Source organism: Diadema setosum, chromosome 19, assembly GCF_964275005.1.
Source record: "Diadema setosum chromosome 19, eeDiaSeto1, whole genome shotgun sequence".
Lineage (NCBI taxonomy): Eukaryota > Metazoa > Echinodermata > Echinoidea > Diadematoida > Diadematidae > Diadema > Diadema setosum.
In genome coordinates this window covers 8,540,606-8,559,131 of record NC_092703.1, presented here as the reverse complement: position 1 = coordinate 8,559,131, position 18,526 = coordinate 8,540,606, and the positions used below count along the sequence as shown (strand labels likewise).

General features: G+C 39.4%; 1 protein-coding gene across 1 annotated transcript; it reads left to right on the top strand.

The window, feature by feature from the left end:
* Positions 1–1,774: 1,774 nt before the first annotated feature.
* LOC140243009 (eukaryotic translation initiation factor 2 subunit 3) lies at positions 1,775–17,392 on the top strand. The gene is made up of 11 exons (XM_072322751.1): positions 1,775–1,888; positions 3,485–3,548; positions 4,532–4,659; positions 5,729–5,850; positions 7,820–7,914; positions 9,987–10,145; positions 12,171–12,305; positions 13,170–13,264; positions 14,313–14,457; positions 15,041–15,210; positions 15,693–17,392. Exons 1-11 carry the CDS (start codon positions 1,832–1,834, stop codon positions 15,927–15,929), a joined length of 1,407 nt encoding a protein of 468 aa, XP_072178852.1. The 5' UTR covers positions 1,775–1,831; the 3' UTR covers positions 15,930–17,392.
* Positions 17,393–18,526: the final 1,134 nt, after the last annotated feature.

The following is an 18,526-nucleotide window of genomic DNA, read 5'->3' as shown; positions in this document are numbered from 1 at the left end:
ATTGGGCTTTTAACTTTTTGCGAGATACCAAGAAAAAACTTATGATATAGTACAGAACATACCATCTTAAGAGGAATTCAAAGTTTAGTTGATGAAAATCGGGTTTGGAATGACTGAAACATAAAAAAACAAAGTAAAACAAAGCGATCGTAATAAGGTGTAGGTCCCACACTTTATTAGAATCGCTCTTTTTTTAGATATCTCAGCCATTTCAAAACCAATCTTCATCAAATAAACGTTGAATTCATTGCAACTGATTGACAAATTGCCCTACATCGACGTAAATAAGCACTGAATTGATCAGTGTTTTAGTAGTAGCCATGATAAAAAATCATGGGCGTCGATGTAGGGCAATTTGTCAATCAGTTGCAATGAAAACATCTCGACGGAAGAATTTCATGAATTTGAATAACGTTGAATTCCTCAAAGAATTACATGCTCTTTCATATTTCATACGAGGTTTCTCATTATCTCACCAAAAACGGTTAGAAACCTGAAATTAGGTTTCAACCAAAACTATACGATCCCTTTAAGCACATTGAAGAAAAAAAAAAATGTTGCCAAAATCTCTTAAATGAATACGAAAATGTTGAAATGTATATGACGCTTGCAAAACAGAAAGTATGTTGAAAAAAAAAAAATAAAGAAAGAACCAAAGCATAAACATGCGTGCTACATTGACTGCAAAAGATGTTAAATTGGATGCCCAAAAATGAATTCGAATGAACGAGTGCAGCATGTCCGCGATCACGACGTATCGTGGCTATAGGTGTTACCTATATCATTCTAAATTGAATGAACGAATAACGAAATGGTGCTTGTTTAACGAATTTCAATCGAAAAAGTGTTAATTAGAATGAGGCTAAAGGTAATTTGAATGCTCCAAAATGAATTTGAATGAAGAGTTCATAAAAATGAAATACCGAACACGTCATGTGGTACCGGTACCGGTACGCTAAATTTTGCTAATAGAATGCAGCAATTAGGAATTGGACTGACAAAGGTGCGAAATTGGCCGGGAAAACCTATATTAGGAAAAAACAAAACAAACAGAACTCATTCCATGTGCCTAACATTGAAATGAAGAATCAATTAGGCCCTGTAATATGAAATATTAATTTATTTCCCTGTGTCTCATTACTAAAATGTCAATTATAAAAAGGATGTTCGTGTTTCACGATGTCGAATAAAGATTTCAATGATGAAATACCGTAATGATATTGCAGAATTCCAACAGTAGGAGGCCCGTAGTATTCCTTGACATGAGAATTCATTCAATTATGACGTGATTATAACATAGAATAACAAATTAGTGGAAGATCGGATTTGAATTAAAGCAAGACATTCCAATTTCCAAGAAAAGGGTGAAAAATAGAAAGAATCAAATTCAGCATACGCATAGAGCTACATAATGATCACGCCTAGAATTTACCGGAAGATGTATTGCTATTCAAACAGTCTTCTTACTCTTCTCGGCAAAATAAAGCTGAGAATGAATGCAAACCTTGTTTTTGCATATTATGGTGAGAAAACCAATAATGTACTGTAGGTAAGGCCTATGTACATTTATCAACGCGACCCGGCGGCAGTTCTTTTCACCAGTTTCTACACATTAGCCATCCCAACAGAACTCTGTGATCCCAACTGGTGATTTCATCATCCACTTCAACTTCCGCTGCTGAGGTCAAAGGTTAGATATTTCATGCAACACACATGTGTCAATGTGCTCTATCTACTGTACTACAGTACTATACTACGGTACGTACGTACGTATGCAATATGCTAGACTGTATGTAGCTAATGTAGTGAGCGTACAAGAAAAGCAGTCAGAATGGCCGGAGAAACAGTCATGAATCCCCACCTAGCGGAGCAGAATCTCGATACTTTGGTAATAATCACTGTTATTAGTATTTTGGTATTTATACTTTTTGTTTTCCTTGACTCTATGTATGTAAAGATAACACGGTTTGAGAATACATATGGGTCGTCGCTGTCGTTGTCTCGACTTCTCGCTCTCGCGCAGAGACCGCATAGAACTAGAGACAGTACTGGCTCCAATCGTTCATATGCGTACAGTGCAGCAGTGCCTGCCTGCCTGTACGGTACCGTGCCGTGCCCTGCTGTAAAAAGTAGATTGATGGTGTATCATGTGTATGGTGCCGATACCAGCTGCTTTACAGACCTTATCAAATGTATGTTTTCATCGGCGTTGGTAGCTAGTTTGATTGTTTGTTAGTTTGTCTGTTATGTTATCTAAATAGATCTACGTAGAAAGTCTGTGTGCAGAATAACTCAAAAAGTTGTGATTGTGTACGGATTTGTGGATGCATGATTGCCATGAAATTGAAACTTGCAAGAAAACTTGGTTGATGATAATAATATTATTATTGTGAATAATGTCGCACAATAAAGGAACAGATTAACAATTTGGTAGTGATCCCCGAACTTTTGATGCCATGATGGATTTTTAATTTTTTGATATTTTTGCAGATAGGTTACCTAACTACTTACACTACCACAGGCTACAGCTGTAGGCCGGGCCGGGTCAGTGAACTTTTGGGACTCCTGGGAGTTCAACATGTTCAAGCTCTATGGGATCTAATATAAAGTGCCTTGCTAAATTTCATCATGACCCAGTGTGCAGCTCAACCCATGTATTATTAAATTTGTCTGTTTGATGTTTAAAACATTTGAACAGAATCTTGATACTTTCAAAGTGTAGCTCATCAATTGAGCGTAAGTTGTATAAGTAGCCAGATATGCAGATCTTGTGGAAGCTCAGTGTGTCGTAGAATAGGTGGATTTTAATTTGTTCATTTGTTCATTTTCCATCTGAGAAGATATAGCTGGATAGCCCATTTCAGCTATGCTAAGCTGGTCTTCCATGGTGTCCAGTTTGATGTGAGGCGGGACCACTTCAACGGGTTAAACACCCTGCTCTTTGTGATGAATGAATGAAGTTGGATCTTTTACATGCATAAGTTGTGACTCTCTCACACACGGGACCTCCATTTTATGTCCTATCAGAGGGACAGAGTGTTTTACCTCTTGCTAGAGGGGACGGTATGATAACACACAACATTGCTCAGTCCAGACACGGGTTCGAACCCGGGTCACGTGGGTCGGAGGCAAATGCGCTACCGACTGAGCCAACTCAGCGCCCTTTTGTTATATCAAAATTTCATATGGCTGAACAGTAAATATAAAGATGATTTTCGAACCTGAATTTTCACTTCATTTCAACAAGGATTTAAGTCATAATTGGATTACACTGTGCAATGTACAGTTTGTAGTATGCTTGTGGTGGTGCGTAAGACTACACGTACATTAGTAGTGTGAGTTACAATTGTACAGTATAGCTATACACATTAAAAATTCAACTGTCTGTTACTAATTCTGTGAATATTGAGCTGGCTTTGTGTATTTATCATGTTATTAACATTTCTCACTTGTTTTCTTTTTGGAACAATTCCCCCTTACACAGGATCCTTCAAAGCTGAATCCTCTCTCGCCGGAAGTAATAAGCCGACAAGCTACCATAAATATTGGTGAGTGACTTGACATGCCTGGTAAAGTGACCTGAAAAAGAGATTTATTATCACAGAAATGGATCGGTATTGTCTTGTTTTGCCAAAGATGCCCACAATCAATAGGTTGATAATCATGGCACTAGGAGATGTACATTGTATACTGGCTTGACCTGTTCTGCATTGACTAACCAAACTGCTATTAACAGTGTACAATGTTTTTTTTTTTTTTTTTTTTTTTTTTTTTCCCAATCGAGAAGGCTGGTTATTTGCTGACCCTTGACATAAATGTGTTAAGGGTTGGAGTAGCCACTTTTTCCTCTGGAAGGCTGTACTGGTCATTTATGGTCCTCAGTAGCAGCAGTAGGAAAGATAACCTCCTGTATTGCGTTCTGCAGGTGACAAGCTGGAACAGTTTGCTACGAGAGCATCATTAATAGCGAGGGGGTATTGGGAGAAGTTTTTGATTTGATTACTGGGCAGTGGGCGTGGTCATTGTTGATCCTGAAACCTGAAGAGCATGGAGAGACGTGAGACCTTTATGCGGTGTTCCAGGGACTGACAGCCATGATGGGTCTCGATCATCTGGCTGACACTTGATGTGTTATGGTACTTGTATAGTGTACCTGTTCAGCACAAAGTGAGCAGCTCGTCTCTGTATAGACTCCAGCTTGCTGATATTCTTTTCTGAGTGGCAGGATCCCAAACAAAGGAGGCATACTCAAGTGCTGGTCTTACAAAGGCCTTGTATACTCTTTCCTTGATCTTACTATAACTTATTTTGAGGTTTCATCTGAGGAAGCCATGTGTTCTGTTGGCTTTATTGTAGATGACATTTATATGGCTATCATATATTCATGTTAGTTTTAGCTCACCTTATTCATTCAGATATTGACTACAATAAATCACTTTTGTTTTGCATGGTTAAATTTTGGTAGACTGTTCAGAAAAAAAAAGTATCTGTACCCTGTTTTAAAGTTTCCTTTTTTTTTTCATGTTTCCAGGCACCATTGGCCATGTGGCCCACGGAAAGTCAACGGTCGTCAAAGCAATCTCCGGTGTTCAAACTGTCAGATTCAAGAATGAGTTGGAACGAAATATCACAATCAAACTAGGATATGCAAATGCAAAGGTGCGTGAACTCATAATCCTAAGTGAGTTAATTGAGGTTTAGGATTTATTTATTCCTTTGTCTCCTACTTATAAATTGATAACTTGTCTTAATAGAGGAAAGGGATTATTCATGCTGAGGGGAGATGTGCTGTAATAGATTTATAATCTTTGTCAGTTGTCACCCTCCGTATGTTTAAGATCACAACTGATGATCTACAATTTTAACCAATATTTGAAAAAAATAAAACTAGTGGGATTTGAACCTGAAAAAAAAAAAATGAAACCAGTTGGTTGTGAACCTGCCCCATTAACTGCCTTTCTGGGCAGCGACACTGCCACCAGGCTATCCCTGCTTCTGGGCAGTGACACAGTGATCTTGGAACAAATACCCAGGCTCCAAATTCTGACATTGTTATGTTTGATAGTCCAAGGTGGAAAGGATGATTAAATGAAGGAAATAGAGATTATTCATGTCAGGAGATATGCTGTAACAGATTTCATCAAATGTCACATTCTGCATTTCTTAGATGCTGATCTACAGTTTGCTTGAAGTTGATAAAGGAGTAGATTTGAATCGTAGATCAGCAGTTGTGCTCTTAAAAACACAGAGGGTGACATTTGATAAAATCTGCTACTGGTACATTGTATTTATATTTCAGGATGGTATCAGGATATACTTCTGTTTTTCAACATTTTGAACATGTTGGAGGAGGCAAAGTAGAGTCCATAATTTCGTCCTGTGGAAGTCAAAGGATTCAGAAGAATGCATCAGTGAGGAAATGTGTTGATAATGTTTTATCAGACTCGGATAGAAGTCAGGGCATAACAAATTTTTCATCCCACTTTCTCCACTGAACAGTCATGTAGCACTGGAAATATGTTCATGCCCATTTACGACACTACTTACCTACAGTAAGTTTTACTCACCCTGGTCACGTGGGCAAGTAGGTTTTGGAGAACCCTGATTAACCCTTTATTTATGTGCCAGTGAGTCAAATGTGCACGAATTTCACACCCAAACCTATAGACAGGAAATAAACATGATACTCAAAGAGTTAATTGCATGGCATTCCTCCTTACATGTGCAGGTTTATAAATGTGACAGCCCAGCGTGTCCCCGGCCCGCCTGCTACAGGTCGGCAGGCAGCAACAAGGAGGACTCCTTTCTCTGCGACCGGTCAGGCTGCAGCGGCAGGTTTCGCCTGCAGAGGTGAGACTGGGCGTGCCACTTGACAAAGAATTTTCTTCGCTTTCATGATGCAAAGTTATGAAGTCTGTGACTATTGGTAGCCGTGTGTGTGTGCCCATTGAAAAGTCCAGGATCACATATGTTGTACTGCATGACAAAATTCTATGTGTGCTCATTTTCCCCTGCATTGATTTACCATCGCTATTAGACTACATTGCCTGTCTATCTGTAGCAAAGCTTGTAAAATACCAGTATTTAAATATTTGGGAGACTTCATATATCGTGTACAAGAATACGCTCATCAGTGCAAGAAATTGATTTTGGGAAAGTTTCCACATTGCGATAGTTGACTACACACAGATTATGGCAGAAATACAAGATGCTGAAAGCATTTCTGCTACTGCAATGCACCGATGCCAAAATATTGTTATTGGAACAGTGTACCATGTCCTGTCTCAGTCATATATTTATGCCGGGGTGTTTTGTGGGCAAGAAAGCAGCAGTGTACCATCGAAGGTCAAAGGACACTTCATTTCTCGTATATCATTCACCTTATCCGTGAATGGGTCGAAATCAAAAGTAATTTTTGACGATAATAGTGCCTAGTATCAATGAATGAACACCTAAAGCTGTCATGGGAAGGAGTGGAGCTTAACCCTAAAAAGACTGGGCTATTTTGGTAGCTCGAAAGACTGGGGGGGGGGGCCTAAAGGGCCCCCCCTTAAGATCTCGGCCGTGGATCGCGCGATCGCCGCGGAAATTTGCACAATGGTAGTGTGCGATGTAATCTACAAGATCGTATATTTAAATTTTCCAGAATAGTCTTCTTTTATTTTATTTTGATTAATTATTCTAATTTATGCGAGAAATCAGACTTTTTTATCTAAATCAGTAAATAAAGCTCCAAAAGTGCTCATTTTTGGTCTAGATATTCTGTGTAGCATTCTTAGCAAATGTACTTGAAAAAAAATTCGGTATCAAAATTAATTTCTTATTTATTTTATTGTTTTATGAATTTCTGATGTATTTCTTTGTTTTTTCGACCTTTTGTTTTTGTTGTTTTTTTCAGCAAAATTTGTGGCAGACCCTTTTTGAAGCATAATACCACTAAAACAAATTGATTTTAGCCATTGAGAGTAAAAATAAGCATATTTATATGAACCATGTGATAAAACTCAATTTGTATTGACTTTGTACACAAAATCGCATTTTTGAGCCATTTTCGGTCTCACGTGCATGTACAAAAAGTTATGTAACTTCAGAACCGTACCCCCGGGGGTCACAAATTTGGTGTCAAAATGTGCGGGAAACTCGAAAGAAAAAAGTCACAGAGCATCGCGGCGAGTGCATTGCGTGTTGCTGAGTAATCGCGCGAAATGTCGAGGGGGGGGGCCTTTTAGGCCCCCCCCCAGTCTTTTTAGGGTTAATGGACCATGGCTCCTTGAAAGGTTGCATTCCTGTTCAGTGCTACATCAGAGGTGCCTCTAAATATTTTTGATAATGCATACATCCAGACTAGAAAGACAATTTCACAAGTGATTTGTGAGTAAAAACTATGGTGACAATATGAGAACAACATACATTGCATTTTGTCTTTTATAAGTGAAGAGCGATAGATTTGCATGTTACTGATGTTACAAACAGATGTCGGCTGCCAAAATATGTCAGTGGAAAAGCACCGCAAAGTACTGTATACGCTGAATATTTCGCGAGTCGGGTGCTATTCGCAAAATTAAAGACACGCAAAAATATTGACTCTGATCCCGATGTGAATGTGACGTACACGTGTACACTTCTCCGTTCAGCACAGGACTCCATGATCTCGAATTTAATGACTCGCGAAATCATTGGGAATTCCCGCTTCGCGAAATATATGACGTATACAGTATATGATGTATACTGTTTATGATATCTGTGGAATAAGTATTGCCCGATCCAGATTCAATGTAGAGCTTTTCCTTTGTATTTTTGGTCCTTTTCATTTCCCCAGGCACGTGTCATTTGTGGATTGCCCCGGTCACGACATTCTTATGGCTACCATGTTGAACGGTGCTGCAGTCATGGACGCAGCACTGCTACTAATAGGTGAGTGCTTGTACTGGTTAAGGTGAGGATTCAGCTTGTAACATTTTGCAAGATATTTAGAGACCCCTCTATGAAATGTTATAAAAAGAGCATGCAATTCTATGGGGAATCAAAAGTTCATTTGATGAAAATTGGTTTTGAAATGACTGAGATATCAAAAAACAAGGTAAAAACAAAGAGATGCTTACAAAAGTCATTGCCTGTCAATTTTATTAGGATCGCTTTTTGGGATATCTCAGCCGTTTCTAGACCAATTTTCATCAAAGAAACGTTGAATCCTTGTTGGAATTACATGCTCTTTCATATTTCATAAGCGGTTTCTCATTATCTCACCAAAGAAATGTTATGAACCTGACATTAGGTCTTGACCAAAACTATACGATCCCTTTAAATGAACCCGTGTCTTGTTAGCCTTTAAAGACCTGGCAGCTTGGGGACACCGTGGGGTGGGAAGGCTGGTCTGGCTTGGATATATTCTGGAATCCCCGTAAAGGGATTGCGAACAGTTTTATCACTGATCTGAATGTACGTACACACACAGCTGTAGAATATCAACTGGAGCCTACCGTTGCCATTGAGCATATGCTTTGATGCACATATTTGCCGATGGATGCTATTCATAGTTTTCAAATGTACCCGAGTGGGCAGCGAGTGAAGATGATTCAATCAAGCCGTCCGTGTCTCCCCACACTGCGGGGTCTTTAAACATTGGACGGAATGCAATGAGAAGGCGTGAAATGTAATTAAAGATAATATAAAGTTTTGGTACCTCAAAAGTTTCCCTGAATTTCCTTGTCTTAGTTTGTGTTTTAGGTTAAAGTACCTTTCATATAACTAACACTGTGAGACTTACTCGCCCCAAAGTGCTCTCCTGGCTTAGTAATCATGCAATTAACTGCAACCAGCAGCCCCATACGCATAGCGTAATGGGGCTTCGCATTGTAGTATACAGGATCATGAAAGATTTAGTATCGCGGGTAAATATCAACTTAAAATCCAAAAATTTCTTCAATTTGAAGACTTGCCAATTAAGTTGAAGTATTGAAAACAGGCTTCGGGCAACGTTTGGTTCTGCCAATAGTCCCTTTCTGTTCAAATTGATGACTGAATTTGACTCGGTCGAGAGGACCTTGGGAGAGCTACATACACTGAATACTACGGCCAGCGCATTGGCACACATCACATGCGCACAAATTTCAAATCCATGAGTGGCTAAGATGTTTGTGTGCGCATGCGCTGGCCGTCAATTCAGTGTAGCTCTCCCAAGGTCCTCTCGACTGAGTCAAATTCAGTCATCAATTTTAACAGAAAGGGACTATTGGCAGAACCAAACGTTGCCCGAAGCCTGTTTTCAATACTTCAACTTAACTGGTAAGTCTTCAAATTGAAGAAATTTTTTGATTTTAAGTTGATATTTACCCGCGATACTAAATCTGTCATGATGCTGAATGCTACAATGCGAAGCCCCATTTAGCTATGCGTATGGGGCTGCTGGTCACAGTTAGCTATGCGTATGGGGCTGCACGCTGCTGGTCGCAGTATGGTTGTCATGCAATAATGGTTTCGTACAATACGTGTACTACCTCGCCGCCGTGGCTCTGGTACCAAACCATTATTGCATGATTACTAAGACATGAGAGCACTTTGGGGCGAGTAAGTCTCACAGTGTTAGTTATATGAAAGGTACTTTAACCTGAAACACAAACTAAGACAAGGAAATTCAGGGAAACTTTTGAGGTACCAGAACATTATATTATCTTTAAACGTGCTCAAAGTTCAAAACTATCTTTCATATTGCTTGAGCATTCTTACAGAAAGTTGCCAGGTTTCAGTTGGTTCATAGGATTTCCGCAAGTGCCCCGCATATGACATGCGCTGGAACAGCTAGTTTGCATATAGGCATCCTTCCACATGATGCTACAAATGTTTCCAGCATTGGCACATAGTGAATCTTGCCAGTGCATGGACCATGCACATCCAAATGCGTGCAAGGTGTCAGGTTGGCTTTTTATGACTAAAGCCAGTGCCCAGTGAACTCCTCATTCAATGTATCATTTCTCGCCTTTTTGCAGCGGGAAACGAGTCATGCCCCCAGCCCCAGACTTCTGAGCACCTCGCCGCCATCGAGATCATGAAGCTGAAACACATCCTCATCCTCCAGAACAAGATTGACCTAGTGAAGGAGACGCAGGCAAGGGAGCAACACGAACAGATCCTCAAATTTGTTCAAGGTACATGTATGATCATGAACTCATTTCTTGTGTATACATGATACACCAAACTATACATGCAAGAGGAGATCCTCAAATTTACTCAAGGTGTAACCGTAGTCTCTCCTATGTACATGCACATTACAATGGGACCCTCATCAACTCATCAACTTGGAAGATAGTGAATCAATCCAAATGCAATTTCAGGCTATGAAACTACAACTTATTACCCACATCTTATGCAAAAACCCCATCTTTGTAAAGCATGTCGGAAATCCCATCCCTCCAAGTTCTGTCCATTGTGTTCACACATTAATATGCAGTTCTGAGAGACTCCAAGTGCTAAACTTGGAAGAAACAGACCCATGACATGCTTTACAATGATCCACATTTCTCTGTAACCATTTAACTAAATGGAATATATTTTCTGCAAAATATAGACTGTAAGATTTTGTATCTCTAATAACAGAACTCCAGACTTTTTTAATAGCAGGCTTGACCATGAAGTAAAAGATAGCAGGATAAGACAAAACCAAAAACACGATAAAAACAAAACAAACAAAAGCTGACTTCAAGAGTTGAATTGTGCGACACTAAATACCTGGGGGATATTTTGTGGGATATCTACTGCTAGTTGAGAGTAGCCAGAATTTTGATGATTTTTGGAGGCAGTGCCTGATAGAAAAATTGGTTTCTTTTCAAGATTTTTATGGCTGTCATCGAGAGAAACTCATTACGTGGGAGGGTACTCCTAATGAATTTGTGTCACTTCTGTGTCACTTGAGTTTGAAGTGGTTGAACACAAAGCTGAAGTGATGTCCTGGAAGAAGAGTCTAATCTAGACTGGAGTGTTGTTGGTTGATGCAGGTCCCCATCATTTCCGCTCTCGAGTGACAAGAGTGGCTTTCTCATGATTGCATTGATGTGTAGATTTTGTTTTTCTCTTATTATTTCTTGTTTGAGGCAAAATTAGAAAGTGAATGTGTATGTACTTTTAATGGCTTTCAGTGCGTGGGTTTTCATATCATGAAGGGAGAATAGAAATATTGTTACAAAGCTTGAATTCTGTGTAGAGTTGAGCTACTCAGTTGATGAATTCTCCCTTTCGCGTACTGTATACGCCATATATTTAGCGAGTCTTAATTTTTGTAAATCGGGACTTACCAACAATTTTGTGAGTGGTTAAATTCGCGATCGTGGAGTCCTGTACTGAATGGAGAAGTGTATACGTATACGTCACATTCATATCAGGATTAGAGTCGATATTTTCGCGTGTATTTGATTTCACGAATAGCACCTGACTTGCGAAAATAAAAACCTCACGAAATATTCGGCGTGTACAGTATATATAAATGTAAACACTTGGTGGCTAGCGGTTGGGTGCGTGCACTGGCCGTACACTACGTACAAATGAATGAGGTGATCTTACACATCCACGCACAGCATGTGAAGTTCAAGCGCAGTCACATTTTTGGTGGTTCACTCATGCACTTCCATTATAAATGTGGAGATACTGTGCAGCAGGCACTTGCAGAACCACTTAAAACGTCTTTAATGGAAATTCAGAAGAAGAAGCGAGAGTGCTGTGCAGTGTGGATTTTAATGAGTGAATCTGCATGAATGAAAACAGAAATTGAAAATTTTAAGCACAGTCACTGAAGTTAGTCTGAAGTGTGTTTCATTCTGTTTTGATTACTGGACACAAGAGAATTCCCCCAACCAGTTTGCGCTTGAGAAAAATCTTTTGACAGTTGTGTATCAACAAATGTGGACAAGAGAATGTGTCACTGTATTCAACTCATTTTTTTTTTTTTTTTTTTTTTTGGAGAAAACACAAGAGTGCAGCTGTTTGTATCTTCTCTCCTGTCTACTTTAAAAGCTACAAGTCTAGTTTGGAAAATTGCCAAAGTGCAAAATAAAAAGCCATATTATTGTGGCTGTATGCATCTTGCAGAGTCGAGAAACAGTCTTGGAGATGTGGTGAAAGGAGTACAATGTGTGTCATGAAGGCTCATGTAATTAGATCATTATGCAACCTTTTTGCAGGCACAGTGGCAGAGGGGGCGCCGGTCATTCCCATTTCGGCCCAGCTGAAGCACAACATCGAGGTCATCTGCGAGTACATCACCAAGAAGATCCCCATCCCCGTCAGAGATTTCACGTCGGAGCCACGCCTCATAGGTCAGTGCTCAGCAAATATGCCTGCCTGCAACAAGCAGGCTCTGTCAGTTTATTAATCAACATGGCAGCTACTGTATTAGTGCATTCAAGAGGTCCTATCTTTGAGATCCACTTGAGACCTGCTGTGCAGTGATGTGTGTTTGTGTGTGTGTGTGTGTGTGTTTTGTTCTTATGTTTATGTGTGTTTTTGTCCTTTAGATGTTTTTGATACCATCCTTTCAAAGACTATGCCGCATGAATGTGTCATCGAAGGGAAGTCCCATTTGTTAGAAAGATACAACTTGCGCATATCAAAGATCCAACATAACTTGCTGCACAGAGCTGCTTAGGAAAAAAAAAAATCAAACTCAAACACACTCACAGAAAGAAAATGATACCAATTCTCTGTTTATCAGCCCAGGTGACTTCCAACCCAAATGCTATAAAGAAAAAAAAAATGTGTGTGAAAATGTAGCATTGTTGCTTTGTAAATGTGTTATGCAGCCCACTCTGCAGCAGATTCGTGTATTAGAAGCCGACTCACAGAAAATGCATAAAAAGTCGCTCTGAGCATTACTGCAGTTTGCTGAAATCCCTGCATATGATGAGAAATTTTGACTCAGCCTTATGTGAGCAGAACTGCATATGATACAGTGTATTGGTTCAACATTATTTTGTGACAAGAAAGTAAAAATTAAGGTCCTAAAATTTCTTGGTCAGCTCTTAACAAAATTTTAGTATATGAAAGAAAACTGCTGGTCCTGAGGACTTCAGTATAGCAGAGGTTGCCTGTGTTTGGGCACACTATGCCAAATACACTGTACAAGTTTCCTCAATTTGGACATACTTTACTGAAGATCGTTTCCTTGTATCTGTCTTTCACAGTTATCCGGTCGTTTGATGTCAACAAACCTGGCTGTGAGGTCAAGGACCTCAAAGGGGGCGTGGCAGGAGGCAGCATTCTCCGAGGAGTCTTAAAGGTAGGAATGCTGAAGTCTTAAAGATAGAATCTCCCAAAACCTATGTGCGGAGATTGCATGCTAGTTTTTTAAAAACCAAGTGTTAGAGACCAGTGCCTTTTGGTTCCCTATTACCGTTGTTCAATAAAGAGGACAGACCTTATGCTTGTATTTTAGGAGAGTGAAGAAACCTCTACTTCAATAGCGTCAGTACCTGTACAGCCATGAATCATTTTTGCTTTATCACCAAGCCTTGAAACATTTGTCTTGAAGATCACTCTTGTGGTTATGCCGCATTTTGGATGGAAAATTAACAGAATTTTGGTTGAAAATGGAAAGTCAGAAAACTGTCCTGTAACGTACCAAAGTGGACACTTGCCATTTCTTCTCAAAATGCCTTATGGTCACTCGGCCAAGAAAGAAGTTTTCACAAGAGATGAGGGCCACACATGGAAGCATTTCACTTTTTCCCAAACGGTCTGTCGTTCCGCTATATTGCCACTTGGTCTAATATCAGATGTTCTACTTCCCAGTTTGTCTAACACCACTACATCTAAACTCATTTGATGAACTATCAATTTTGTTTAATATCTGTTTGGTCTACTTCTCACTTGGCTTAATGCCCTGTTTGGCTAATTATCGTTTCGTCTTATGACCAGATGGTCTAATTGTCATCTTGTCTCCTTTCCCTTTTTCCCATTTTGTATAATAAACTGTGGGTATCAGACAAAATGGGCACAGCCCATGTGGAAGTAGACCAACTGGTAAAGAGGCTAAGTGGCAATTGGACTTAGTAGTCGTTAGACAAACTGGTTGTAGACGAAATGGAATTAGACCACTTGGGTTGAGACTAAATGGCTATTAGACGAAGTGGGAGTAGACCAGGGGCCCGTTTCAGAAAACTTGTCGTCAGTGACAAGTTATCATAGATGTGACAAGCTACTGAAATCCTTGCATTTGATTGGTTGAGAGCAAATTTGTCATAGAAATGTGGCATTTGTCACTGATAGCAAGTTTTATGAAACGGGCCCCAGGTGATAGATCAACTGTTGTTCCTCTCTCCCCTCAGGTCGGTCAGGAGATTGAGGTCAGGCCGGGCATCGTCTCCAAAGACAGCGAGGGAAAGCTGCAGTGTCGTCCCATCTTCTCCAAGATCGTGTCCTTGTTCGCCGAGAAGAACGACCTCCAGTTTGCCGTGCCGGGAGGTCTTATCGGTGAGTTTCTCCTTTGAGGGAGAGAAAATGTTCCTCATCCTGTAGCATCTTCCTATCCTCTGTCGTCTTCCGATCGTCACTCTGGATTCCATTTCTTTCTTCACATGCCAGGCTGGAGTGCTTGAGTTTTCATGTTTGCTTGCTGGTTTTGTGGGATTTTACCCCAAAGCACCTTGAGAAAATTATGCAGAGCAGGTATTACCTCATGGGTGACTTCATGTACCTCCAAGTAATGATCGATCCTCATAAAGTTGACATTCATGTCAAAGTGTCCAATTCTTTACCTCTCATTTTCTCTTAAAGTAGAGTATTATTTTCAATTTCTAGACAAACAACACGGTCTTTATTGATTGTTTCAGGCTTTTACCATTTGCAGTGGAACATTATTGTTTCACTCAATGATAAGTTGTTGCTGACCTTGAAATGACTGCAGGGTTATGAATTGTGCAGGCATAGAATGGCGGTGCAATGTAGAATATTCTTTTTAGAACGCTGAGGGAATAAGCAAATGCAGTACTTTAGAAGTTATTAGCTACTCTCATAACGTGTGTGTCTGTGTGTGCGTGTGTGTGTCGTGTGACAGGTGTTGGAACCAAGATCGACCCCACGCTGTGCCGGGCGGACCGTCTGGTGGGCCAGGTCCTGGGTGCCGTCGGGGCCCTGCCGGACATCTACACGGAGCTGGAAATCTCCTACTTCCTCCTGAGGAGGCTGCTGGGCGTCAGGACGGAGGGAGACAAGAAGGGAGCCAAGGTGAGGCCATAACTTGAATTTTGATCTAAATGGGAATTCTGGACCCGTTAAAGGCATTATTTACCTTTTTCAGATGAAACAAACCCCCAGCTTTAGGGCTTCAAAATAGTTCTAAAACGAGAGTTAGGGATAGAAACAACCAATGCGAACAATAGTCATAATAAAATTGTTTCTAGAATAAACTGTCTACAGTTGAGCTATACTGACAATAGATAATGATACTGGTAATATTTCAATAGAGCATGATAGAAGTGCTGTACAATGGACTCCCATTATAGCAAAGTCCTCGGGACCGGCAATTTTCTTTTGTTATGTTTAAATTCTGTTATAACCCAACAAATAAACAATGAAATAACATAGAGCCAATCATGTTGCGGCCTGAATTTTTAATTTGTTGAAGCCGAAATTTTGTGATAACCATGTTTGTTAAAGCTGGAGTGCTCTGTATTAAACAGGTCCTTCTCTCCCCTTCAATCCTTTAGGTCCAGAAACTGACCAAAGGCGAAGTGCTGATGGTCAACATCGGGTCATTGTCCACTGGAGGCCGTGTCCTTGCAGTCAAGGCTGATTTGGCCAAGATTGTGCTGACCAATCCCGTCTGCACGGAGATTGGCGAGAAGATCGCCCTCTCGAGGCGAGTGGAGAAGCACTGGCGTCTGATTGGCTGGGGACAGATCAGGAAAGGCGTGACCATCAAGCCGACGACGTTTGATTCCTAAGGGTCGCCGACACGGATCCTCTACCTATTGGGACACACTCCTCCCCTGCCATTCTGCTTCTTCGCATCTCCCTCGGAGATGTTCATCATGTTAGTCTGAAACACGGAACTGTCTCTCTGCATGCCAAGATGAAAGAGTGTCCAGTGATATTGTACACATTTTGAATGTGTATTCTGCAGGTTTATGTGCAGTATGCTACCTCCTCCCCCCCCCCCCCAACAATAAAACACATTTGCAACACCACCGAGGTAAAAATGTGTTTAACATCTGTCGTGTCAGATAACCTTTTTCTTTGCTGACTTACTGAACACATCTAACCCTTTTCTGTGACAAATGTGACTTTCCGTTCATTCACTCCTTAGGCAATAATCAACAAACACATTTATTGTTCCACCTTTGCGAAAATATAAAAGGGAGTATATAATACGTTTGTGTAGTACACATTGTATTTGAGAACATGAGCAGCTTATGACCGGCTGATGGCAAGTCTTTTGCACGTACAAACTGTTTTCCTTGGGTGCTAGCAGAAACATGTGATACAGTGCAGATCTGATTACAGATTACTGTCGTCTCTATGAAATATAGAAAGAATATTAATGAAGGAATGAAAGGTGAAAGCCATTCATGTTTCAGATGGGTTTGAAGTAAGTGGTGTCTGGCATTGAATGCAGTTACTTGTTTCAAAACCTGAATGTCTTATCATATCAATTTTGGTATGTAAAGAATGGAAACTGTGAATTTTAGTATGTAATGACACCTCAGACCAAGGAAAATAGGAATACAGACAACTACAGGTACTATTGAATTGTTCATTCACAGGGAGTACACAAGTTTTAACATAACACCTCCAGAAATGATACATTTACTTGGTACATAAAATTGTTTTATAGCAGGAAATTGACTTTTATTATCCAAACAGCAGAGAATTAACCTGGTGATGCCTGATCAAAGTGTTAAATTCTGCTCATTTGAAGAGTTCTTGGGCTGGTAGCAAAATGCCTATCCAAAGGTTATAGTTTAGATGACTGCTAAAATCCTATGTCCCACTTCCATCTGAGAACAATGCAAAAGCCCCTTTGAGGTCAACTTGAAATACAAACAGAGTGGTTTCTCTCTTCTCCCTTTGCTGTATTTTTTTTTTTGTCTCTTCTTTTTCTGGTAACATCACATATATCTTTTAGTAATGATAAGAGATTGAAAAGTAGAAATGATGGATATTTTTGAGATGACAAAGGAGCCCCTGTTTTTTATATCCGTGTATGTGATCACACCCATGTCATAAAGAGACTTAATCTGTGACAAATAACGTTCTCTACTATAACTGATATGTGTACTATGTCGTTGATTTGTGTGTAGTTCAATCGACTTGCTGAAGTTGTAGGACAGAGGCAGTCTGCATCCAGCAGCAAGCAAGACTTGTGAAATTCCAATTAAATATCAAAATGCTGATACAAATTTGTGAAGATGAAGGCCGATACTGGTGTCGATTTTATTTCTAGTGTCTATTTCTCTTCTGTTTTTCTTGTGTGTAGTTATCTGTTTAGCTTGCCTTGCCGCCTTATTTTTATTTGGGAGCGAGCGTTCAGAGTTGTGTATGTGAGCACAGTAATAGCGTGTGTACAGTTTGTGTGTATAAACTTGCGTTTGTATGTAAGATCATCAAAGTCTTTCCAATTTGAGAATAGGTTAGTTGACTGCAGGGTAGTAAAAGTATTATTTGTTTTCAAGATTTTCTTAGAGTAATAGCCTTTGGTTCATTTTATGTGTGCTTTCTGTCATTAAGCACATAATAGTGTGTGGTGTATTTCATGAGGGTATAAATGTGTCAGGGGTAGGGTGAACCAGTGGTAACAAGAGTGGTGATGTTTGCATGTATAAATGTATGAACGTATGAACGTAAACATTTATGTATCAATGGATACATACATATAGAAAGAATATACTATTATCTGCACACAAGTCATAAGATATATATATATATATATATATATATATATATATATATATATATATATATATATATGTGTATATATATGTATATATATATATATATATATATATATATATATATATATATATATATATATATATATATATATATATATGGGCCGTGACGCGAGAAAAGGGCCCTTAGCACCGCTGCGCTCAAACGCCAGAAAACGGCACAGATGTTTAACAAAGCAATACGCGCAACAAAAGATCAATTAGCTAACTATGCGCACGTGCATAGACACATCAAAATGTGACCGGATTTGGACAAAACATGCTGTTATGAATGTCGTAATTGGGGCATTTAGGAGTGGAATTTCAGAAAAAGGTTTGCATATTTAAATATGTTATATATATATGTTATATGTATATATATATATATATATATATATATATATGTATATACAAATGCATATTATATATATATATATATGTATGTATATATATATATATATATATATATATATATATATATATATATGACAGAATCAAATCACATATATTTGCCATACCTCTCATGCACTATTTCTCTTTTCCCCTCTCTCTTTAAATCCAAACTTTTTGGAGAGTTCTCAATGCAGCCATTCACTGATGCAACAACTAGTTTA

What these genes read in the sequence shown, in the direction of transcription:
- LOC140243009 (XM_072322751.1), top strand. Translation starts at nt 1,832, where the DNA reads ATGGCCGGAGAAACAGTCATGAATCCCCACCTAGCGGAGCAGAATCTC. An exon ending in TTCTCCGAGGAGTCTTAAAG is followed by an intron (nt 13,265 to 14,312) that starts GTAGGAATGCTG and finishes CTCTCCCCTCAG; the next exon opens with GTCGGTCAGGAGATTGAGGT. An exon ending in CGTGCCGGGAGGTCTTATCG is followed by an intron (nt 14,458 to 15,040) that starts GTGAGTTTCTCC and finishes GTCGTGTGACAG; the next exon opens with GTGTTGGAACCAAGATCGAC.